Source organism: Thunnus maccoyii, chromosome 20 (assembly GCF_910596095.1).
Source record: "Thunnus maccoyii chromosome 20, fThuMac1.1, whole genome shotgun sequence".
Taxonomy (NCBI): domain Eukaryota; kingdom Metazoa; phylum Chordata; class Actinopteri; order Scombriformes; family Scombridae; genus Thunnus; species Thunnus maccoyii.
Window position 1 is genome coordinate 22,723,773 of NC_056552.1, and position 26,662 is coordinate 22,750,434.

The 26,662-nt window shown below is 38.7% G+C and overlaps 1 protein-coding gene across 2 annotated transcripts in view; it reads right to left on the reverse strand.

The window, feature by feature from the left end:
• Positions 1-1,663: 1,663 nt before the first annotated feature.
• uts2r2 (urotensin-2 receptor 2) overlaps positions 1,664-26,662 on the reverse strand; it is a 32,181-nt gene continuing 7,182 nt past the window's right edge. The window contains exons 3-10 of one of the 2 annotated variants that reach the window (XR_006092865.1): positions 26,006-26,081; positions 25,847-25,889; positions 23,925-23,989; positions 23,012-23,068; positions 22,293-22,446; positions 16,587-16,710; positions 2,312-2,581; positions 1,664-2,038 (exon numbers count right to left, since the gene is read on the reverse strand). Coding sequence is in view for 1 of the 2 variants with exons in the window: in XM_042397163.1 (XP_042253097.1) it covers positions 2,430-2,581; positions 16,587-16,710; positions 22,293-22,446; positions 23,012-23,068; positions 23,925-23,989; positions 25,847-25,889; positions 26,006-26,081 (671 nt within the window). In the remaining variant the exon portion in view is untranslated. Of the gene's footprint in view, positions 2,582-16,586; positions 16,711-22,292; positions 22,447-23,011; positions 23,069-23,924; positions 23,990-25,846; positions 25,890-26,005; positions 26,082-26,662 lie in introns of both variants that reach the window. The other variant, XM_042397163.1, reaches the window with a different exon arrangement.

A 26,662-nucleotide genomic window follows, 5' to 3' on the forward strand; every position in this document is an offset into this window, starting at 1 on the left:
AATGACCTTGTCACATTAAAGCCTATACATTCGGTGCAATGCTATTTTACCATGATATATCCACCACCATCCCCATTACACAAAAACATTCCTCCCACACAGCTCATCTCCACATGCAGGCCTAGCACTGTGCCTCTCTTAATACTAATGAATGTGATAATGGGTCCCTCAGGAGCTTTGAAGACCCATATTGTGATGTAGGCACAGTACTTGTCAGTATATTTTCAGTCAATGTGAAGTCACCAGACTTTGTGCTTTGTTCAGAGTAAATGTAGGAATTATGTTAAGCACAGCAGGACGCTGTCCACCCGTGTGTCTGTAAGTGGTAGCTCCTGAACTACAAATCATATGTTACACTTAATAGAATATAACTAAGTGAGTAGCGTGTGAACATAGTGGAGTTCTTATAGCAGCTAAAGAACAATATATCTTTCTTGGGAGTTAGTGGAGACCACTTAAGAGCTACACAGAGAGTGAATATTGGACTTATATTTGTTACGCAGCTAGAAACACAACTTCAAATTAATGTTAATATTTTTCCATATCTATTGAATGTGTGAACTGTTAACACATTTGTCATATCAACTCTGTAAGATGGTAACGTTGTTTTCTGCTATTTCTAGTCTCCAGGGGTCAAAAAAGCCTCAATTAATACAAAAATGTACATTACCTCATAACAATAGTGTAATTTTCACAAAAAAGGATGCAGTGTTGATTTTGTTTGAAAAGTGAATTTTCATTCATATTGCACAGAAATGAATGGAAGCTGAAGAGTAGAAATAATACATAAAATAACATGGTTTGAATATAAAGTGCATGTGAATTGTAGTAAATTGGCTAAAACATGCAAAGCCACTGATATGGTCTTAAAGTGGAAGTAACTGCTGCTATTATAAATTGACTTTCAAGATAGAGCTGCCAACATAAACAAAACGTACCCAAACAATGCTCTGCAGTAAAGAGCCAAAGTAAATAAAAATCATTGGATTCACAAAAAGATTAGGTGCCCCTAATCACATATGGAGGCCTTGGTGACTCGATGTAAGAAGAGATTTAGTTTTGTTATGATTACTGGAAAATGGCTGCATGCCATGGAAAGTGATTGAAATTTCATGCAACAAGAGTAAACAGAACATTTTGATTACTGGAACCCAGACTGCTACTGGCTTTTGATACATCACGCCATTTCATACACCATGATGAGAAATGTCAAACTATGAGGCAACTGCAATTAGACACTGTCATTAACATTTAATCCAATTATGAGGTAAAGCTTAAAATAGCCTTTTTTAAAATATATGGTATCCACTCAATGATGGATACTAGGCTCTAACTCCAGAATCTATCAGACATCAGAACAGACGGTGGTTTGTCCTGAGCAGCTGTGCGGAAAATAAGAAAGGCAAGCGCAATGACTTCCTGAACAGATGATAGTGTTTGATCAATCAAGCAAGCCTTCAAGTGTCTGGCTCTCATAGGAAGAGCAGATAAGACTCTAGTAGAATCAATAAATGTGTGCACAGGGATTATACTGGTTAATTGAATGAAAACTGAATATTATTCTGGGTACTGAAGTGTGCTGGTTTCTTAATAATCAAGCCGAGAAAACAGAAGAAACACCAATAACTGTGAGTGCTGAAGATGAGACAGAGAGAGAAAGGACTTTTCATGTTCCGTCAGTATTTTATTTGAAACCGTTCTTGCAGACCACATTAAAGCAAATGGTATCATACTAAAAAGAGCAATCACTCCTGGATAAGGAGAGGGTTCTTCTTAGAAGAAATCACCTCTTGGGCCATGAGTACTCATATGGGGGCCAGTATGAGTGGAGATTTTGTGATTCAGTAGGTGATTCACCAGATTTATATCTCTTCTTTAAGGAATGGACAGCCCGCTTCTTAAAATAAAAAAAAAAGCACACAGAGACATGCCGGAAAAAAAAACAATCCCACTTTAGCTTCGCTGAAACCGTTTTAGCCGAGGAGCAATTTCTGCTGAAGCCAACCCGCAAAGATCAAGAGGCATGGATTGTAGAAACCTGTGGGGAACCCAAACAAGCCAAATACCAGCGATTATGATGGTTCAATAAAAAAAAGCAACTGCTGTAGAAAATTGGATAAAAACACACAAGGGTCTAAAAATTAAGAAAACACCTCTACAAAAGAGAGGGTGCAAGTATGTGGCATTTTACTGTAGCGCAATCATGACGGACAGCCAGTCAATATCTATAATATTAAAATAAATTACAGATATTGACCGTGCAGCTACAATACATGATTATTGCAAGTACAACCAACATATAAAATCTCACTTCATTCCTCCTCTCCTTCCCTCTTTTTTCTCTCCTCCCATCTCCTCCTTTGCCTTTCCCCTCTGCTCCCCATCTGTACTACAGGGCTTCACCGAGCCAGTGGGCAGCGCTGTCACCATCACCCGTGGGTGCCTCCAAGCAGGGCAGGGTCAGAGATGGCGTGTGCAGGGTCGCAGGTGAAGGACACGGTGATGGCGTATCGCGTCCCCCATGTCACCCTCTCAACGCGGTGGAGGTTCTCCGAGCCGGAAGAGAAGAAAGAGACTCGTCCTGGGAAAGGAAGGAATGGACAGGGAGAGTTTTTAGGAAAGAGAAGAGAAGAATGGTTTAACAGGAATAGTTCAATGTTTTGGGAAGTCCACTTATTTGCTTTCTTTCCAAAGTGAGATGAACAGATTGATATTAATCTCATGTCTGCGCATTGAGTACTGAGCTGGAGACAGGTCTTTTTTACATTTATGTTCATGTGTTTAACCCACACATGAGCATAAATGTAAAAAAGGCCATTAGAAGTTATGTATTGGACCTATTTATTAAAGGGGAGGTATTATGCTTTACCTCATTTTCATACATATTATGTCACAATGTCGGATGTTCATGTTAAAAGTAGCCGGCATGTCAAATAACGAGGTAAACATATGTAGCAGTAATCCCTGTGAGCAGAAAGCAGCAGCTTCAGACTGCTCTAAACGCTCGGTTTCCAACGGTTTTTTCTACTTTCGGCCCGAGCTGACATCAGTTCGTGACGGATTTCTTTATATGGACATCTCATATGTGCACAATGCGCAAGTTCGCTACTCTGCTCCGGGAGTAGTTACACCAAACCACGACACCATTACACAGCACAGCAAAGTAAAATAAGTAGTTTACCTGTTGGAGGTGTGCTGGTTGTCTGCAGCTCTTCATAAAACATCTCACTGTGGCTGTTTCTGCCTGTACTCTTCCTCCCTGCATTATTTCTAACTGAACAAATAGCTCCAAATAGCTCCGTATGTTGTTGTTTCGACTGGTTTTTAGCGCCGCCAACGAAGTTCCGCTTAGTCAGTGAGGAACAGGTTTTTACTTCCTGTAAATTCTTCACAATAAAAGTCTCCCATTAGTTAGTCAAAAGATTAGTGAAAAGCTTTTAATTTGAAGCAGTAAAGCAGGAAATGTTTGGTTTACATTGACGGTAAAGTCAATCACACAACTCTGATAGTAAAGCTGGCCAATCAGAACAGAGTGGGCTCATTGGGAGGGGGGCCTTAAAGAGACAGGAGCTAAAACGGAGTGTAAGAGAAACTGTGTATATTAAGGGGCTGTATAAAGGGCCAATATAAGATAAATAAGGAGTTTTTTGAACTTTGACTCATGCAGAGCTACTCTAGTGGAGTCCAAAAATAGAAATTTAGAGCTGAAATGAGCATAATAGGTCCTCTTTAAATAACAGTTTATAACTGGAGATGCTGCTCTTCCATGTGTTCAGTAAGCAGAGGTAACTTATATGTCTTAGGTGACAAGACTTAAGGATGCTACGCACTGTCAATACATCTGGCTGATGTTTTTATGTATGATTAAATAAGGAGATTTGACGTTTAAATTGATGAGTTTAGTGGTGCTGGTAGGCATATTTTTGAACTTTTGTCAGAGCCAGGTGAACTTTCTCCCTGCCTCCAGTTGTTTTGCTAAGCTACACTTGGCACATCCTGACTGTAGCTAAACTGTTGTCCGTCATGAAAAAGCTCCAAAACATAACTCCCAATAAAATCAAAATATAAAATGTACATTTACATTCATGAGTTCATAGTATTCCTTTTTTTTAACTTTTTAACTTTTTTTTTTTAACAGAGCTGAGCTAAATGTTTTCCTTTTTCCACTCTTTATGCTAAGCTAGGCTAACCACGCCCTGAGTCCTGCACTGTACTTAACGTTAGTGCACAGACATGAGATTGTCATGGATAGTCTCATTTTAAGAGAAAGAAAGAAAAGAAAGTAAATAAGAATATTTCCCAAAATGTACAACACAAAGAAAAAGAAAGAAGCTGGAACCATGAAGAGCTGAAGTTGCTACAAGGACATGCTTGACCTATTCCAGGATTGTATTTTAGCAAATGCTAAAATGGATTCCTTTGACAGTCTGATTTAAAAGTTTTCCTTGGACCTACACACACAGTGTGATTTTGGTGAGGTTGCCTCAGGGCAAATTCTCTTCATTTTATGAGAGGCTTTGCTTTGCTGGGCCAGCTAATGAGCTATTGCCATTCAACAGCCAGTCTGGTTCTTTCTAAACACAACCTGCTCAGTCTTAAATAGACATTTTCATTAATGTTTACATAGCTAGTCTGCAGTTATATCCCATAATGAAGAGATTTATATTTAAAAAGTTTTCAGACACTTGTTTTGTCACAAAACTTCCAGTTTCTTCACCTTTTGAAGGGGTTATCTCATTATGTGAATATGAATAAAAAGCTGGAATTATTGTGCCCCAATATGTGTGTGTGTGTGTGTGTGTGTGTGCGCGCACATGTGTGTTTAAATCCCCCTGGCAAGGCATTAGCTGAGGACGTCAGGGGAAATCAACGCTTGCAGTAAAACAATGGAATTTACACTGAAAACCCACAGAATGGGTAATAAGAAGTATTAATGCACAAACAAAAGAGTGTGAGCAGCAAGACAATAAATGGTGGTCTGCTTGTTTTCTGTCATTGAAAAGAAGGGCATTTTCAAGTGCTTAAATTAGCCACACAGCTTTAGATAACTACACAATGAAATAATCTTTGAAAAAAATTCCTTGCGCTTGTCAATGTAAACGTTTTGAGTGTGTGAGTACTGTGAAGGACCCGACAGATTCAGTACATTCAACAGAGCAGATTAGTGGCAACACAATGGAGGGATATTCACAGATGAATTCAAGAAGGTTCACACTGTTTAAAATCACTCATTTCCAGGGCATATAGAGGACACTGTTCAGAAACCTAAAGATACATTATTTTGTGCAAGTCTCATTGAAGTGAAGGAGCAGTAATAGTAGTCTATGCTAACGATCTGACCAGCCCTTTTTTGCATAGACATTTTGTTTTTTTACCAATGGAAATCCCAGACACAAATGCAATTATGCAATGCTTTTTTGGGTGTTACACAAAATCTCAACCAAATATAAACCAAGGAAGTCTCTTAAAAAGGAATTAGATGCTAAAAAAATGCACCCTTAAAGTCCCCCTCCACTCAAAAATTTGTTTTGCTTATTGTTCCTTCACTTGGATGTTGTCTTCTTCACTGTGCAGAATGATGTATGTGTAGAGTTTGTTTTCACATTCATCTGTTGAAGAAGAAAAGTTTCTCTGTGCTCACCTTAAATGTGAGTTTAAGACATGTATCTATGAGCATGATTTGTGACATCACAACTAGTTTGGAGCCAACTGTGGTCCAGTACAACTTGCACAAGTGTGATGTGGAAATGTGAAACCTACTGTGCACATACACTTCAGACTTTTCTTTGAAGTAGGATACATCTCATATCTAGTATTTAAACTTTTGACATATATTTACATATTCATAGATTCTGGATTTCAATGAGAAAATGAAATTTTAAGAATTGTTAACTTGGTAATTGAACTTTTGTGTGAAAACAACAGACACAAATTATTATTCCAAGCACAATAATTGTATATGTGTCTTAAAATATTGCCTATATCAAACACCGAAATTAAGACAAATAAATTATGTTTGATCCTAGCACTGAATTTGGACATATGTTTCAAAGGATGTATTGCATTGTTCAACTTCCAGAGCGCTTTCAATTTATGGACACAGCATATTAATACGATTCCAGTATACTCTGCCATGAATTGGACCTGGTTTATTTTTACAACATGGAGCTCTATTTGAAAAAGACCACAAATAAAATAGTTAAATTTATCAATACATATATTGCATGCAACTTTTCATAGTACTAGCAGGCCGTATAAGTTGTTGCCCTAGGGCACTGGTAAAAGCTTTACAATACAATACAATATCTACAGGATATTGAGAGATTTCAGCTAACACTATTGTAACAACATTGCTACTCTCATTTAATCCCCACTACTCACCCCCAAAAACCTCTGAGCCCAAAGGAAAAAAGGAAGAAAAAAGAAATACCTCGTGATAAAAATAAATATGTAAATAATGTGGTAAATTATGTCTTTTTCCTCCAGACAACAACAACAATATCTGATCATAATCTCTTACTCTAATGTAAAAGATAAACTGCATAACAGCTGCCACACCAACAGTAATCTTATGTATCTAACTGTAATTTGCCAAATAGTGCCTAAAGTCATTTCAATATATATTTTAGAGGTCTGGGTTTCTTGAGAAAATAAACAGTCTTACTGAGGTTATATATGAAACTATTTTCTTGAGCCACGTAGAAGTGGGAAATTTGTTCCCCCAAGTCATAACAATGTTTCCAGGAATCAAGGCTGTTTTAATAAACTTTGCCTCTCTTATCAAATGGCAGAGGGGAACAGTCTGCTTGCAGAATAAGTCTAGAGGAGCAAAACCTATGAACCCCTGATTCCCAGTAATGTTCTTATTTCATTTCCAAAAGTGTACAAGAGTTGCTGCCTACATTTTGCATCTGAGGCATGAGTTGGAAATTGTGCTGTTCTTCTTGTGGAGTCCTCCCGGTGTATTTAAAAAAAAAAAAAAAAGGTTCCATTTGAGCATAAAAAGTTAAGGTTACCATTTTAATGAATGAAGATGGAATCCCAATGTCAGTCTATGAAAGTATAGCTCAAATCTTTTTCCCACTTGGCCCTATAGCATTTAGACTTTCATTAGAAATGATGATCAGCAATCCATTGTAAATCAAGACCTCAAGACAGTTTTATATCTTTTAGCATCTCATCAGTTAGGGGGGTTTTCACTGAAACAAGACTTTGCCCTGCTGTGCACTGACATTGTGTTTGACCATAGATACTTAATGAAATGAGATGAGGGGAGACTGAAAACAACTCTCAGATGTTTAAAATAGTTAAAAGGTAGTAGAGCCCTGGATTTGTGAGGCAAATATCAATATCTGAATATCTGATATATGCCACTGCTCCAGCTTTCAGAAAGTGGTGGTGATATGGGGGGCTGTCAGGATTTCTTAACCTACCCAAAAGAGTAAAAGTAAGCTTTCATTAAACAATAACTTGTAATTACTGCATACATTGGGTTAACCAGGTGTAGCAATTGTTGCAGTCTTTCTTTACTGAACATACTACATTTATTATAGTTGCTTGCTGTACTGTAGTGTGGGTGGGAAAGAGCAGCAAGTGTAGTCGTGTTTACCCATCCCATTTTATCAGAGTAAAGTTTTATTTACAGCCGAAATATAGACAAACCAAAAAATGTAATTTCATTAATTGTTCAAAGGCAATGACCACTGTTCTCTGTGGACCAAATCAAATACAGTCAATCACACTACTCCACTGTTAACATATGAGACTTTCACACACTGTGCTTTTTTTGCTGCTACCTTCATGGTGTTGACAGTGCTTAGAATTCATTATTTGTTACAACTTCCTTGTTTTCTCAATTTATTAATGATTATTTCTGTCTCAATCAGTGCTGGGCCAGTTACTAGAAAAATGTAATCACCTACACATTACTCCATTTATGTATGACATATATGGAATTTTGTGCCTTTATTGTTGTTTTTCATGCTTCATATTGTATATGGTAGATGCTCGTAGTGTATATAGTATTCTTGTTTTTTAACGTTACTAATCTATATTATCCATCTGTTCTTGTAGTTCCTGTGGGCTGTAAAATGATTGATGAAACCTCTCTCAACTCACACATTCCAAAAGAAAAAAAAATCCTTAAATTCTTGCCTCTAACTGCGTTTCTCTTTTAATTGTCTGCTATGCTAATGGCTCCTCTTATCACCAACACAGAAGTGGACAGGAGAGGTGATTTGAGTAATTTAGATTTGACAAGGCAGGACAAGATGTAATAGCCAATTCTGGAGATGTAATAGAAAAGCAATGTCATTACAATGATAACCAACCACTGCTGTCAGTGAATATCAAAGGTATTATCATGTACCATTTGTTCCACATTTCAAAAGTAATAACTCTATGAGTAAGATGGAAGATGTAATGTAGAGTGAAGGACAGGTTACACAATATGCACTTGGGTGGCACATTTTGCTGGCTATTTTACTTAGAAGTAGCCAATTTATTTGTTTATACCAGGAATTCTCATGCCAAAAAAAACTATCTTGTTCCAAGAAAGTTGTGGCAATTTACTCTTTTTTCAATGTTAATAGGAAATTCCCATAATCATGTACTTGTTTAGCTATTTTTAAGCAATTTATTTTTTATATTAGGTTTTTATTGACATTTGCACCAGAGAAAATGCATTTTACATTTTTAGTTTGTTTTGAGTGCACAGAAGAATAGCTGGGTAGCAACCACAGTGCTATGTACACAAAAGTCACCTACAGAAAATCTAATTTTATCAACAGGAATTGATGAAAAATATGCCTTGAAACCCTGATTGACTGATGTAATCTCTGAGAAATGCACTGCAGAAACAGTGCACTACTTTATTTGAGAACTTAATCAAAGAGGTTTAAAAGTATTTAAAAAAAATGTATGTTTTTTTTTCCTTCCCTTCAAGTACAAATCATGGTTGGCAATCACAGCTTCTGAGTTTGAATTTACTGTTTAGATAGTTGCTATAATTGAGCAACAACTTAACTTTGTGATCAATTGGAAACTAATTCCTGCTCTCCAGGTCATGCCTACAGTCTATTTTTGCTTTTAATAACAGCCACATGTCACTGATTTGCACTTATGAGGTCTTTATCTTCAGGGGACCCAATGGGGATGAGTGCGCAATACAAACAGGATGTTAAACGGTGCATGACTTATCCAATGCCGATACCAAGCTTTGCTGCCGCAGCAAAATACTCATTAACGCTACCAGCAAAGTCACAACACCTACAACATGGACACACTGTCCAGTCAATGTATGGATTACTCCCACAGATTCATAATTAATGGAGGATGAATCACACAGGCTGTACGGCATCTCTAGGGAGGCTGGAATGAGATGCTCAGAGAATATCTAAAGAACATTAAGAATCACATGTTGGAAAGTGAAAAGTAGATGACATGGGATAATGTTGAATTGAAAACAAGCTTGAGCAATCTGGATAGATCTCAGGTGGAAACTGCGTTCCTAAATTTAATTACCAGGATGACCGTGTGACTTAGCCTGTGGTTACAATTTAAAACCCTGGAGAGGGCTGATAATATAAGCACTTTCTTTTTGTTTCCCACCACACATCAGCATATAGAGCAGCATTGAAGCCTGTAGAGGCTGCCATTGTTCTCATCAATGGTGTCACTTGTTTACAATATTTATGCTAATGTCTAAAAATGAATATATTAATAATTCATTCATCAAATCACAAAGACCACCTCAGCAAACATCAAGAAGACGACATTTAGGGAAAAGAGCAAAGGTGCTTTCACACAGGTAATACCGTCATATTTAGTGGGTTATTGTTTTGTGCCATCATCTACTAATGAAAGGGGACCTATTATGCTCATTTCCAGCTCTATATTTTTATTCTGGGACTCCACTAGAGTAGCTTTGCATGAGTTACAGTTCAGTTCAGCCTCTGTCTGAAACAGGCAGATTTTTCTCCTGTCTCTTTAAGGAAGTCTGCCGAGGGGCAGCTGTATCAGAGTTGTGTTAAGTTACTGCTGATGCAAACCCAACATTTCCTGCTTTACTGCTTCAAATTAAAAGCTTTTAAATGACTAAATAATGGGAAACTTTTATTGTGAAGAATTTACAGGAAATTAAACATGTTCCTCAATGAATTAGTGGAGCTTTGTTAGCAGCGCTAAAAAACAGTGGAAACAACAACATATGGACATATTTGGAGCTCTTTGTTCAGTGGATGAGTTAGAAATAATGCAGGGAGGAACAGTACAAGCAGAAACTGCTGCAGTGATAATGATGTTTGATGAAGAGCTGCAGATGACCAGCACAGCAGTGAACTCTCGCACTGTGCCTGGAGCAGATGACCATATAAAGAGAACTGTCACACCCACACCCATGCTGTTTGCCCAGAAGGATTACTTCTACATATGTTTACCTCATTATTTGACACTTTGGCCACATTTAATGAATGAATATCTAACACTGTAAAATTATATATATGGCTGAAAATACGGAAAAGCATTATAGGTACCCTTTAATTGATCATGAGATGAAAAGGGATCTGGGAGGTTTACCAATTCAGTAACTCAGCTCAACTCAGATTCTCTTTCTTTATGCTGTATTTAATAGCTTTGCGTTTTGGTCTGTCGGTTAGATAAAATGAGGAATGTGAAGACGTCCCCATGGACTTTCAGTAATTTCTTCCATTTTGAGGACTGAATAAATAATTAAAGGGGAACTCCACCCATTTTTTTTTTTTTTTTAAATAAGGTCAATCTACTAATCATGAGGAGTACTAAAAGTTGCATAATGTCTTCTGTGGTCTGAGGAAATAACCTTGTCATCAGAGTTATCTTGGCTTAGATTGGATACTACAAATTTATAACAGAAAGGCTCCTGTCTGTAGAGTTTGAAAGAAATGGATGTTTGACAAAGACAAAAAAAAAGAAGCTACTGGTTGCATTATGGAAAGTGTGGGATCCAGTGTTTTTGGAACTTCATTCATACTAGGGTTTAAAAGTCAGGATATCACGATCACTCAGACCACTCAAAGCCTGTTATGAGTTATCCAAACTGTATGGAAGTGTGGTAGCCCAGCACTTATGATCTTAAAATAAATGTGAGGTTCAACAATGATGAAAATAACTGTTTGTTAGCAACCCTAATTTTAACATCACACACAGGCGCAGCAGCATTACAACATGAATCAGCCCTATTATGTGCTATGAATCAGTCCAGCCACATTTCCAATGAAATTAGTGCCTGTATGTTTGCAGAGGCGCCGCTGCCAAGGTCAAGCTGGTGGTTTTAGCCCAGCTGAGGTTATCTAATTCCCCTGTGGTTGTCTAAGCTGGCAGGTTAACCCATATTGGCTCTCTTGACTGGCAGATGTGCCTTTTTCACTCTTTGCCCTTCTATTGCTCTGTTTGTATCAGCCATACCCAGCCGAACGTCTTATCTCTCTATCACATATCTACTCTTCATCTATCTCCTGGCCATTTCCTTTCTGTGCCCACCCTCCGTACCATCTCTATCCTTTCCCTATAGGGGACGCTTTCACATTCAGCAAATCCATCAGTCATCTCTCTCACTCTCACTCCCCTTATCCTCCACTCTTTTTTCTCCTCAACTTGAACAACACTTTCCACCTCCACCCCCCTGATGCTCATTGTCATTAGCTTCTTGACTTCTGCTCTCTCTGACAGCCAAGTCCTGATTGTCTTCCTGGAGTTATAATTACACCTTATTTGTCACTGTTACCTACAAAGAGCCATTATTATCTCAGTGAACTAATCACCTGTCCAGATATGAGGATCAGACTCGCACAAGGTCAAAAGCTGTCAGTCAACAGCCCAGCATTCAGCTGCAAGAGATTGTAAATGAGGCAAAGGTGTGTTTTAGCAGAGCAAAATAAATGATCTCGGCTATTGGTGCATTATGCATGGCTTTTTGCTGAGCCTCCTCCTTCATGCATCTCTTTCAATAAAAATCACAGTGACAGTGAATGGGTTCTTTGACAGGTCCGTCATATTTAGATTCTTTAAAATGCTCCACTGAGAATTAGAAAGAACTGTCCTACTTCTCTCTTCTCTTGTCCCATCCCTTCCATTCTTTTTCTTCGTCATTGGGTTTGGGATCAGGCTGTCACCATTCTCTCTGTTGTGTGAAGGTTATTCTCACTTAAGTGATGCAAGCTGGCTGCGCTATTCACACAAACCTGTCACAGGAGGTGAGGTGCCAGGCAAGCTGCAGTCACTCTTTATTACCATATGACCTTCAGTCAACGTCCCTCACCGCTCCATCATAGGACACTGTCAGTGGCCCAGGATGCTTCACTCTCACTCACTGACAGGGTAAGGGGCTTGTGTCTGACTGGCACATGTGGAGTTAGACGAGCGGAGTTGAGATGACACAGGGGGAAAAAAAGAAGGAAAAGTGAAAAATTGTAAGAGAGGATAGAGAAGGAGGAGGATTGTTTTTTGAATTGGTGTTAGAAGTGAGGAGCTGGATTAGAGGGTAAGAGATGAGGGACAATGGGGTGAGATAAAGACAGGAAGGGAAGAGCGGGGGAGGAAAAAGTGAAAGAAGGGAAAATATGACAGAGAGGATAGAAATAATGCTCTCAGGAAGAGGTAACATGCTCAGGAGATGTTTCTGTATTGAACAGATTGACTATAACTTCAGTTATCCAGGTGCAACACCGTTTACAGAGGCCACGCAGAGAGCAAAGCAGGAGATATGATCAAGGAAGGGTGATTGTTTACTGTATATTGTTATATATTTATTATCTGTCTTTATGATAATTATTACTATATCTATCTGTGTTGTTTCTCAGGGTGCTGAGGCTGGCTTGGGAGGAGTGCCGGATGGTGTAACGATCTACTGTTCCTCCCGGGTTGGCCCTGATAAATAATATATCAGGATGTATGTATAACCAGAGATGCCCTCCCTGAGTATTGTAGCTTTGTTATTTTTTCTTTTTCTTTCTTCCTTTGTTAATACTGCCCCCCCCCCCCTTTGTTTGTTCTCTCTCCCCTATATATCTTTCATATTGAAAACCCACCCACACAAACACACACACACACATACCTACCTACATGCATGCTTAGCTACAATATGAAAATCGAAGCTACACATGCTTTTTCTTTTTGCTTGCCGGGTACATTGTTATTATTATTGCTGCTGTTCTGCTTTTTTTCCTTTTGTTTCAGTTTGAGTCTGGTTCTCCCTCTTGTCTTGTCTTGTACTGTGTCATATGTGTCTTCATGTTGGTCACTTGTATTGCAATATAAACAAAGAATAAATAAATAAATTGAATTAATCAATAATCAAAAGGAAGGTTGGTTGCATACTATTCTTATATTTATACCACACTAATATTTTCTCTGAAAATCTTTAAAGGCTCAGTCACATCAGCATTTAAAATAGTTACATTTGTAAGTGAAATCAATGTATTTCAATTAAGTCGACGCAATCAGCTGATCTCCTCACAGAGGTGAAGTAAGTCAGCACAAATATTTTGCAAAAAGTTCATCTGGATATGCAGATTTGCGCTGCTGACAGAGCTGCTGACATTCCACTTTTATATAACCCTCCACTTCTGTATAAACTGCTCCGCAAAAGAGGCACAGAGAAGTCTACTGGTACAAATATGTCTCTTCACTGTGTTAATTTATTGACTGGTGAGCAACAGCTATCTATATAGATGACTGGCAGTTAGCACGCAGTGCTGCTCCAAAATGAGCACAGCTTTCTAATTTGCAGTTAGCACGTTAACTAGCTTAGATGGTAGCAAAACCAAGACTGCATCAAGAACAGTATATAATTGGTTGGATCAAGATAGGAAATGATTATAAGAAGACTGGCTATTTCATATTTGAAATTATATTCATAAAAACATTATGTAGCCTAAAATGGTAGTAGATTACAGGCTACTGGGCCATCTTCAAGGTTAAACAAGGACAAACAATTATATAAATGAAATAGATTTACAACACATCACAATATAATTTAAATAATTAAACCTGGTTAAACAATGTTATACCTGAGGGTACAAACAATTTGGATGAATGAAATGGCCTCACAGCAACTATCTAATTCCACCTGTTTATTTTACACACAGGTTCTAGTGGGAGTTATTCTCAATAGCACCACTAGCTGATGCAGTTGTAATGAATAATCATCATTTCAAAAGCAGATCATTTTAACCTACATTATCTCACATCTGCTTTAATGCACAACTCAGAAAGTTTTGCTCCTCAAGACTTAAAAGGGCCATTTTAGTCAAGGACGAGACCTAACTGCAAAACCACCCCTTGGAGTAAACTCAAGCCTCTCATTTACCCTGGTGGAGAAAATGAGAGAATAATCATAATAATGAAAGCACAGCGCGGAGTGGCTGGATGAAAGGAGAGATCATTACACGGAGCAATGCGTCCTCTTATTGAAAAGTAATTCCAAGTAAGTCCAACTAAAACTTAAACTAAAGCAAAGCAGTCTGTAGAAGTCTAAATAAGTGGTGAGGAAAAGCTCAACTCTGTCTGTCTGTCTCTCTCTCATTGCAGTGTCAGTCAGTGACGGGTTCAACTGAACCAACTCAAAGGGTGGTCATTGATATGAAGTTTATTTTTAAAAAGACAAAAAGTGGGTTGACAAAACCATAACTTTGCTCCCCCTAACTGAATAATGGGGATGCATTTGCTCCACTTGCTCCATTGCTCAGGCGCCTGTGATTACACTGATTATTTAAAGTCCCCCTCCACTCAAAAATGTGTTTTGCTTCATGTTCCTACAGTTGTGATGTTTGCGCTTCACTGTGCAGAATGACGTGTGTGCAGAGTTTGACACTACAAGGCTGTTTTCACATTCATCTGATGGAGTAAATTTCTCTGTGCTCACCTTGAATCTGAGTCTAAGGTGTGTACCTACGGCATGATTTGTGACATCACAACTAGTTTGGAGCCAATTGTGGTCCAGTATGCAACTCACACAAGTGTGATGTGGACACTTGAAGCCTCAAGCGCACAAACACTGTGAATGGACTTTTCAGTGAAGGAGGAGACATTTTGTGTCCAACAGTTAAAACTTTTGAAATGAAAAATATGTGCATATTCAGAGATTCTGGATTTTTCAATTAGGGAGGAGGGGGAGATCTAATTTTAGGGATTTTTTAACAAGGTCATGGAATTTTTTTTTTTTTTTGAGGAAAAAAACATGTTACCCTCAAATTATTATTCAGAGCAGAGTAGTGTAATATACAGTACCAGTCAAACATTTGGGCACACATTTCCATTCCCTTTAATGAGAACGTGTGTCCCAACTTTTGATTGGTACTGTATCTTAAAACATATCTGCAGGGGACCTTTAAACGATATTATGATGATAATTTATATTAAATTTATAATAAATACCTGTTTACATTGTCATTCTGTTTCTGCATATTGTAATTTGACTATTGCTGACTATTGCTACTGTTTTTTGTGGACTTTTTCTTTTTCCCAATCAAGCATATAAGGATAGAGGGTGTTGTACGTTGTACAGACTGTACAAACCTCCATAGACAAATTTATGATTGTGGGCTACAGTAAATGCATGAAATTGACTAGACTTGATTTATACAAAGGGTTCCCAGCTTGGCCATCATATGAAATTCCACATCTTTTCTTTGACATTCAGGAAGTAAACCAGAATGTTTCCCACATCTCTCAATATTGATTTTGAGCTCAGAGACATTGCAGAGGTGTGCGTGATCTGTGTATCAACTGGCTGCAAGACAGACTTTCCATTGAGGACAGTAAAGTTGAAAAGTTGAACAGGATTGCACGGCCAAAATGGCATAGCAAGAGGGCTGAAAATTAACCATTCAATTCCACGGACATCTTAAAGAAGTTGGCAAACTCGTTCTGGCATTCCTTTAAAGTGACCTGCTCGGAAACTTTCCTGATTTCTCACAAGCTCCCCAATTCTCCTGTTTTTTTAATGCCTCACATTTGCCTCTGAAATCCCATGGTACTCCAGGAAATTGTCCCCAAGACCCTGTATGGATTCTTTTGCCATATAGTTTTTGCACAGGCAACTTTAAAATATCCATTTACCCTCATTTTCTTTATTCTCTCTCTATATATAGACTGTATTAATAGACACAGACCACTGTATTTCCTTAAAGATCAACATGTTGTTCTGTCTAACCCTCCGGGTACTATAAGAGAGGTTTAGCCTAATCCCCTGCACCTTCACTGTGCAGCAGTCTGCGCTGCTGATTACCCACTTACAGAGGATTACGCCCACTTTGCTACACATTTGTGCACTAAAACCACCTCCAGATTCCCTAATGCAGCTGAGTACAGCAATTATAATTTTAAACCCGACTGATCATGAAATCCTTCATCTATCTTGCATCAGTTACTTTAAGTGTGGTTTAATAGGCTTATAAGCCAAGTGTTACCAGGTATTACTACCGATAGTCTGGATTTACTATATCCAGCTTTATACCAGGTCAAGCATGACTGTCTTTAAAGCTGAGGCTGAAAACAGTTCTACTTGTCTCTGTGTTAGGCAGCTTTACCCTTTAATAGCTGGTAGTTACCTGCTCGAGGTTCCACTGTCCGGTTGCCATTTTGGTCCATGAAGATAAATCTTCCTCCTGTGAAGTCAGAGCCATAGTCGGACAGGTACAGGAGAGAGGTGTAGTCAAAAGAGCCATAAGTCACCTAGCAGAGAGTGAAAGAGGAAAACAATATCTACATTAAAACTTGACTTTTCATTATCCTGCTAGTAATTATTACTGACACTAATAATGATACTATAAGTCTGGATTTCAGAACTTTTTCTACACAACACTGACATACAAAACTAAGAGTCTACAGCCATGCAAGTTGCTCTGTGAGGATGTACTTATGCACAGCTGTGCTTTGTGCTAAATGCTAAGGTCAGCATGCTGACGTGGTCACAATAAAAATGTTGACATGCTGATGTTTAGCAATTGTACTGTTTACTATGTTCAACATCTTAGTTTAGCGTGTTAGCACTGAACACAAAGTACAGCTGAGGCTGGTGGTAATGTCATTAGTTTGCAGGTATTTGATCATAAACCAAAGTATTGGACAAATTAAGGTTTTGACCTGATGATGGCGCTAGATGAAGAGAGAAGGGAACATCAAAGTGTGTGTATACAAAGTTTGTGCTGATGCATCAAGCAGATGTCGAGATAGTTCACAGGATAAATGAAAACTAGTGGAAAAGTAAGGGGATCACCAAAGTCTGGAGACCAGAAATGTCATATTTCATTTCATAGTTGTTGAGATATATGTCAGTCTGGGCCAATGTGGTGGACCGTCAATTCAACCGACAAACATCGCTAAAACATACTTAAAACTTAAAAGTGAGCAGCAGCACAAATTAATGAGCACCAATTTAATCAACATTTGAAACAACAAATTAGTATTTTTAAATAGAATAATGTTTGGTCATTGGAATCTCTCGTGAGGATACCCGCTGCAGACTTCACACCTGAACTTGAACTACTCTCCTCAATAGACCTTTGGGAGCGATTAAATCAAAGAGAGTAGTTTATTTGGAAAAGTAATCAGCAGTTAGCTGGTGCACTAACAAGGGCCTTGTGATAGCCAAATATGATATATAAAATGAGGATGTACTTGAGAGTCCCCCTGTGCAACTATTTATGCAACTAATTGTATTGTAGTCTCAGCTGCAGCGAAATGCATTCATACAAAATTACCTCTGCTGTGGCCTGTTTATGCTGCACAAGCTATAAGAACTAATAAGAGAAGCTTAGATCTATGAGAGCCTGCTAAGCTCAAACATACAGTGTGTAGTCTTAGTAATGAAACATCAAAGAGTAAGTTGACAGGGAACCAGAGGTGGCTTTCTAAGAGTCAGAATGTAATTTTAGACTGAAGCGCTCTCACTTGATCGAACCTCAAAGAAAGAAAAACAAAGTGAACTGCAGAGAGTCTGATGAATCACTAAAAAAACTTCAAACCACCAGGTTTGGAGGTTCAGCCAACGCACAAGTGTTTCCAATTTAGTTCTAAAATTTCAATATGCAGCTTTTTTCATAAAATCATGATTAATACAAATTATCATTGAGAATCTGTCTGGAAGTCTGTGCCTTTCTAAATGTCTTAATTAACTGCAGCTGCCTTTTCGGTGATGACTGAGATTCCTTAGATTGTATAGGCATGGAAAGCAGTAAACTGGGTCATGGTTTACAAGGCAAGGCAGCAAATGGGAGTCATACCAACAACAATTAAGGAGAAGAGTGAGAAACAAAAGTACTGAGAAGCCACGGGGGCTGAGAAACTGCAGTTAAGTATACTGGTGGACAGCTAGCATATGTTGCAAGCTAGCAGTGCTGGATCAGCCTACAATGTATAACATGATTATGTTGAAGTTGCCACATTTTTTTGGCCTCATTGGGGCACAGTGGAACAAGCTAGAAACACATGACATCTTATGACTCTGTAAAGTTGTTAATGGGAACATGTTAGCAAACAGCCAGCTGACACAGCAACATTAGCATTCATTTGGAGTCATGTTATTAAATTTGTCTGTCTGCTGTTTGGTTTAGAAGTTGATGAGAGCAGCTAAAAGAGGCTAAAACATAACACAGAACTGAGGGGAACTAAAGAGTCAGATGATAATCCTCATTGGGTTTATCATTGCAAGCAGTTACAGTGTCTGAGAATGAAGGCTGACACTTTTGGACCATTTTAATAGTTTTCCGATTTCTAAATGTAACAGCATCCACCTTTACTGGATAGTCGTGACAGTGCTGTATTGAGAATTGTCTCTTTCCTCATTGAAGTCAAGTGCAAGAGGTAAATAATTAAAATGAAGATTTCTGCTGGCGTACACATAGAAAGCTGAGTCGATGACTGTGTCCCTCAGGAAGACAGTGTGATCCAAAGTCAAAAGTCTCCCATAACTGTATTGGTGCTATTGTGTACCTTTGTGTAACATTGTATTTGTATAGAAAGTGCTATACAAATAAAGTCTGATTGATTGATAATAGCAGATTGCAATTATAAGAATTCAAACAACATTATTCATCCCCAAGGGGAAATTCAGGTGTTCAGCAGCAGATTGGGCTTGGGTAAAGGATTAGCGCAAATTAGTCACAAACATTAAGACAAAAAAGAATTAAACAAAGTGACAATAAAAGCACACAACATTAAAAAACAGATGAGAGGAGGTTTGGGAGGGAAGAGATGAGGAGAATATTTTAGGCTCTCCTGGACCACTTCAATGAGTCTTCAACACACACGCATGCACATAATATCAAATCTATGTCCACTCGTTCTCTCAAATCCACGCATACGCATCCACGCAGTTGCCTCTACCCTGAAAAAAACCCTCATTTGGATAAATTGTACTACCTTAGGCTCCATACAGACCAGTAAGTGGTGCCTTTTTGGGAGGGAGGAGATAAAGTGAAAATTTGCCAGAAACCTGGCAACATTTCATAAGCGCCTGACAGCAGCAGACATATACAACACCACCTGGTACATGGCGCATTGCAACAATTTGCAATTTGTCTTGTATTTTTTTTAAAGAAAACATGCCCGGTGATGGCGATAAATTAATCATTTGGCTTTCGATAACCAACCTCCTCAATTCATATAGGTGTGGAGATAAAAACAACATTAGTGTAAAATGGTTCACCCAAAATACACAAATACATTTCCTTTCTTTCAATTCTTGTAGAATCTAGCCATGAATATATATATATGTGTGTATTTTTTTTCGGACTACAGGTTTGGAGGCAGAAATCTGAGGCGGATATGTCAAAAACCTGAGCAAATAAAACTAAAACTGTACCACAAGTGAAGTGAGATTTTGTGTTTTATTTTTTGGGGGTTAGACCATTAAGTGTTTTGCAAATTGGTTCAAGCTCAGTAGTTCCAAGTCAGGTCATCAAAATAGGGTTGGAAACCCAAATCAACCCGTTCTAGAGGCTGTTTAACATCGATGATCACCATATCAGCAAGCTGGTGTACTTCTTTACATCAGCAGCAAGACAAGCCAAGGTCATCAGTTCAGTTTAACATTAGTGCCTCCACCTTTAATTCAGTTTCATAATGTAGCCAAGTTTATCCCTGCCATGAGCAAGATAAAACACAGTTTCAGTGCCGTCATACTACGACCGATGCTATGACACTGTAACAGCAATATGATCGATGGGGAGAAAATTCACCATCAAAGACATCAGAGGCCATTTACATTTAAATGAGTGTTGGGTTAGCCAATTAGCCCCAAAATGGCGGCAGAGACAGATGGGGAAGAGAAGTGGGTCCTTTCAGATTAAATTTTTCCAGCTGTCGAGGGCCAGCGGGAGAAGATGAGGTGACAAATATTAATATAGCCGTGAAACCCATATGAGATGACAGTGAAAACAAAGGACAAAGCAGCAGCAAACAAGCTATGTTCAAAGGAATACCACAAGCAAAGTGAATATGTAATGTTCTGCTTTCTCATTTAACAAGAGATGAATATAGATAAATATTAAGACAGATGCTTCAACAGTTTTATGAGTGATGCCAATAAATAATGCCTCCAAGCAAAACAACATTCAGGGATATCACCTGCATTACATTAAAATGAAATGATCAATTTTTAGAAACATTTAAAGACATGAAACATACTCCCAATTTCCTTCAATCATTTCTGGAGTTACCCCCATCATAAGCTTTCCTTTTTTAACTAAATAACTTCTGAAGTTTTACAACATTTTCTCTCCAAACAGACAATCCATTTGTTCAAAACTTGCCTCAGGGTCTCAGTCCCACAGCAACTTTAACATCTCATGACAATGAACAATGTGAAAAGTGAAAGAATAAGAATAAAGCAGGGACAAGAAAGCTGCACTCAATGAATATTTATAAAGAATGAACAATGTATAACAATGAAGAGTTTATATAATCAAACAGAGGTATGGGCCTTGAAAGGGAATACTAGGCCTACTTATTTTAAGATTTTATTTAAGGATAGCTATTTCTTGGTTCAGAACATATAAATCTTGCAGCAGTGAATGTGAGAGGACCAAAGGGGATTTATTGGGTGCAAGGGTATAAGTGTGTGTTTTCAGTGGGAATTTCTGTGGCTTAAATCTGGCAATCTGGTAATACTGACTGCACTTCATAATTCTCAGAGGTTGCTAATTAGGCAAACCATGTAAAATTAATTTCAAGATAACCTTTTAAAAGATATCAAAAAGCATCCATCCTTTTTCTGCTGTTATCTGGGTTCTGGTCCCAGTGGCAACAAGCTTAAGTTCAGGGTATGTTTGAAATTTGTATGATGTGTGGTCTGACCACATCTAAAGGCAAAAGCGTTACACCAGATCAAAATGGCCACACTTGAAGGCGAGGCGAAAAACTTGTCATCTAACAGATGAGGGCACTTTGAGACAGTCTCTCCTTGAAGAAGACATTCATGGTGCTGTGCTCGGTTGTAAACATGAAAAGTGATGGAAGTAGTTGTGTGAGGTTTGAAAAAGAGAGAGCTTCAGAGAGAAGTTTAAATCTTGCCTTCTTTCACACCTCTGCACACATTGCAAATCACTGCATAAAGTGGCCATACTCATCAGATTGACAGTTTTGGAACATAGAAAAAAAGTGTTGGATGCAGCCCGGCTGATTCCCATGTTGGAAAAGTGTGAGGGGAGAGGGTTTGACAATCTGACAGGCACTTCTTTAACACATTGACCCCAAAAATAAAGTAGCCTACAATTCCTTCTCCAAAGTCAAGTCCTCCCAAGTGATCCAAAGCAGTTCCAAGGCCAGATCGGGTATATACAGTAATTCCTCAGGCAGTTCTGAATTTCGACATGGTTTTGCCTGAAAAACCTCCACACCGGCATCCTAGTCAAGCACCAGAGACACCTCTATTGACTCCTTTCATTGCAACGGACAAGCGGTTGTACTCCGAGCTCCTCATCTGAGCCCAGCAATCCTACGAAGGTAACACATTTCGGTACCCTGTATCCGCAACTTAATTTATTTTGGTCAATACTCAAAGCTCATGACCATAGGTGAAGGCTGGAATGCACCTTGTACATCAAATTCAACCAATCCATCAAAGGATCCATCAGTCCATTAATAATGAACAGATGACTCTTCAGCCTTTTTTTTTTTTTTCCTTCGTATACCAATTCTACCAAATCTATCACTTAAACTCACACTAACATACACCATCCCTTTTATGAAGTCAGTACCAGCACCTTTATGATCCAGTGCGCCAGACTGGTGCATGACTACACATTATCCATTACCTTATCTATGTGTGGGTGCCAGTACTCGTCATGCTGGGTCTTAGCTTCCGTGCTGTTGATTCTGGAGAAGAAGGTGGGCTTGGTGAGGTACATCAGAGTTGGGTCCAAATCAAATGTCTCGGCGATAACTGCTTGAATTCGCTCACGTACATTTCTGACGGCGAGAAACACAAAGAACATGTCAGATTAAAAGATGTAACTTAATTAGTTAAGAAAGTATGATTTATGAATGTGATACACTGAGGAGCTTTAGGCAGCACTGTCAAAGCAATACTCGTCAAGAGGATGTCTCAACTGCAGTTATACCAACCCTTTAAACTAAAACTGCTAATAGCAAATACTCTTGGACAATATTGAATATCATTTCATTTAGGTGGACATGTTTCTTGCTTTAATCGATAATCCACAAGATGTGCATATACTGAAAATGATGGGCATAAGGATGACTGAACAGGTGAAAAATCCAAACATCCATTTTGTAGACTTACAACATCATTACACAGTATTGATCATTTGATGCCTCGTCAAATATAAGAGAATGCTGCCAAAGGCATTACAATAAGGATTGTGTTTGCTGTCACTGTGTATGAAGATCATTTTTCAGGGTTTTTTCTAAGGATGTGTGTCACTTTTTCAAAAACTGTCTCTTATTTTGGCACCAAACTCTAAGAAAGTACAAAATATGCATGGCTGGTTTTTAATTAAGCTTCCTTAGTCACCTGTAAAGCTGGAAATCCTCTTGTGTGAACACCTCCCCGATCTGATCCCCAAAGTACCTGGAGCCATATCCCCACCGCACAATCACAGACAGGCAATTCCACACACAGACAAAGCCAATCAGAGGCACATGAGCAGACAGAGACAAACACGACACAGACACAGCAGTGGGGATAGAAGAGAGCAGAGGAGATAGGATCTGTTAGCATAAATTAAACTTTGGCAGCACGGCACAGTGCACCATTACCCAGGCGGGTGTGCCACCAAGCCATCTACACACAGCTGACAGTAAACGTCTGACTGCTTCACATGAGGAAGACCCCCGGTGGAGGGCGAAGGGTGGGAAGCAGTAGAGGGAGTGCTATCGTCATCACTTCCTGATTAAAATCAGCCAGATGGTCCCTGAGGATCCGGTGTCAGTCACCTACTCAGTGGGACGAGAGAGAGATAGGAGGAGACTGAGGGAGGCAAGGATGGAGGGGGGCAGACGTGTACGGGTGGGAGATGTACAGAGAGGAGCAGATCATCCAAACAAAACTGGGTTCGGCTGGCAGTGATGAATGAGGGCCATATGGGTCACTGGACGTGGAGAAGACAGCTCACAAGGACCCGCATCAGTAAGATTGATGACTAACTCCATTTTTGGTGAATATATTTCTGTAAATGTTGCATATAATGCAAGATGTTTGCCTTGCCTAAAGGATATTTACACCTATTTAAAGTCTTTTAAATGCACAAATTGAAGGAACTGGCAGGATTACATTTCACTGTGGTTGTACCTTATATGATCACATTTGACAAAAAACTTGATTAATTGATTGAATGATTGATTGAGATGTCATTCCCTTAGGCACAGGAAGAAAAAGTACTGGACACAGAGAGAAGAACAAATAAAGACAAGATGTACTCTCCCACCTGTAGATGTTGACAAACTGTTTTCCCATCGACAACGCTCCAGAGTGCAAGTCCAGTATGGAGGCCTAAAAGGGTCAAAAAAAAAAAAAAAAAGGAATTAGTGCAAAAGACAAGTCAGCTGAGCAAATAAGTGCTGGCTGTTGATACAGGTCAGTACATGCATGGCAAAGTCACTGTTTCATGACTCTGCACCGTTCCCTCTGTGGCCTTTCGTAACGTGCTCACTCTGCCCTTTACTTGTTATTACTTGTCAACTCTGTTGGGACACTGCTCTGTTTTTCGCAAGCCAGAAAAGAAGTCATTTTCTTAGAAGTACCCCTGTTGCTTCCCCTCCCTCCACTTAAGTGTCTTAACAGTCCATAAACAGCTCCTTCATTGGCTAAGGACCAGGCCTGCTGGGGACGGAGAGCAGGGAGTAGGGCATGCCAGGGACATTCAGACGTCTCAGGACAAGAATATGCTTTATCTGCCAGAGCGGCTCATCAAGCCAGCCCTGTGCTTATTGTACCAGTCTGCCCTCTAGTGCCAAGAGAGGTGCATTACAGCAGGGAGTCTGAATAATGGAAATACTGTATGTGTGTGGACAAATATTATTTCTTTAGGTTGATGCTGGTGTGAACACTGTCATGGCTAAATGTCTGTAACACCCTTCCCAAGACTTTTGGATGACAGACAGAACATACTATGTGTTAAAAGACCATACAAGTGATTTTGCAGTTACTACAAATTGTCTGTTCTTGAGTATAATTTCAGTTAATTTTAGTATTATATTATATACTTATTTTTTAGTTATATATATGGGGTTGGTGCTAGTCTATGTTTTCTTATTGTCATCAAATCCCATGAAAAGACCAAAAGCAACAATGGATTGGTCCTTCTAACAAGCATTGTGTGCGTATCCAGTGCCTGATATATCTTATTCCTCTGTTGCTGTCAAAAAAAAAAACAAAAAAAAAAAATCAGTGAGCCACACCGTTGCACTGGGTGACATTTCCTTCATTATGATGAACGTGGGCACTGTTTATTCGCACAAACTCCGTCCTGCTTTAAACACTCACAGGAGTACTAAATGTGTATTAATCCACAGCTGAAAATAGTGCCCAAACAAAAACATTATTTACTCCAGTTTGAGTGACATTTACTAACAACCACAGTGCCCAGCTGTTTTAGGAAATTACTAAGTCTTTATTAAAAATGAAACTATTTATTTGTGATTCGTTTTTTTAAGATTTACATTTTCAGTAGGAACAAATGGGCTTGGGGCTGAATGCCACAGACAAGGTGGGAAAGTCAGAACATACTGAGATATAGACAAACTTTGTTTTGGTTCTCTCATGAGATTTGTTGACAATAGTAAAAAATATAGGCCTTATCCCATAAAAAAATAGCTTGAAGAGGCTAGAAACACACTTGGAAACTTGTCGCATTTATCAATTATTTATTTACATCAAAGCACTAGCAGAGACTGTTTTTAAAAACTTCCAGTGTTGGTGGGTTCAAGGATGATTTGACATCTGAGAGTCCCCAAACTTTTCAATGTAAGAAATTACCTAATTCAAATCATCCTTTTAATACTTGTTTGTCATCTGGACTCTGGCATAAACCTTTTCATTAGACAACCACTAGTCTTCTTGAGTAAATCCCAGTGGAGACTATAATATAATGATAATAATGAACAAACAATAAAAGGTTACGAACAATTTTCTGCAGAAGATTACCCATCTCAGGCAAGTTTTAAGTCTCCACAGGTTGATTTTCATTAAATACTGATGTGAATGAAAACCGATGGCTGCCTGGAAGGTTAAAAATGCTGAGGAATTATTGGTTAATGGGTAATGTGCAAAACACACAAATATGGACTCTTTAAAAACACATGAGTTGAGGAAAGAAAATTTTCCAAAATTATTTGGGGATATACTCACTCCTCCCTCTGATCCAGCCAGCGCCAGCCCTCTCTCAGCCAGCCTGTGTGTCAGACAGACAGAAAGTATTAAAAATGATTCACCTGTACCACAGACATACAAGACAGTGAATGGAAAATCACAAGAGGGAGATGACACACAGCATTTGAAAGCATTTACCTCCTGAGGACCTGAGCTTCCTCCCTCGTCACCACACTGTCTGTGACTGCACGGCCACACTTCTGAGGGGTGCATCCTGGGAAAGAGACACATGCAGGAGGGGATTTGAAAAATGATAGTGTAAAAAAAAAAAAAAAAAGAGTGTCTTGATGCAGTATCTTTAGTTTTTAAGGCTTTGGGAAGAGAGAGAAAGTGGCCAGTAGAGAGACAAAGTGCAAGGTAAGGAGTTCTTGAGAGTTCTGCTCATTAATGCCACAAAATTCAGGGCTTCCCTCCAACTTCTTGAGTTTTATAATTTATTGGTCTAATCCTGAGACACCCACTGTGTTTTCTTTAGACACTGGAGATGCACAGTTTGAACTCCAAGTAGCCCACATGTTTAATAAGATAAACTGCCAATTTGTACTTTTATTTCTGCCAACGGTTTCTTCAAACGGTTTCAAATTATATTATTTCACAGGAGATTTGGCAGACAGCTTTATCCGGTAATTCTGGATGTGTCTGCATTAAAATAAGCTGTGTTTGGAGTTTTTAGAGGACAAATACTGTGATTTTTTTTTCAATATTATTCATTCACTATTTCTGTTTATTTCCAGCACATTTGGATGTATTGCGTATAAATGCCAAAATAACCAGCCAACAAAAAATCTGCCTCTG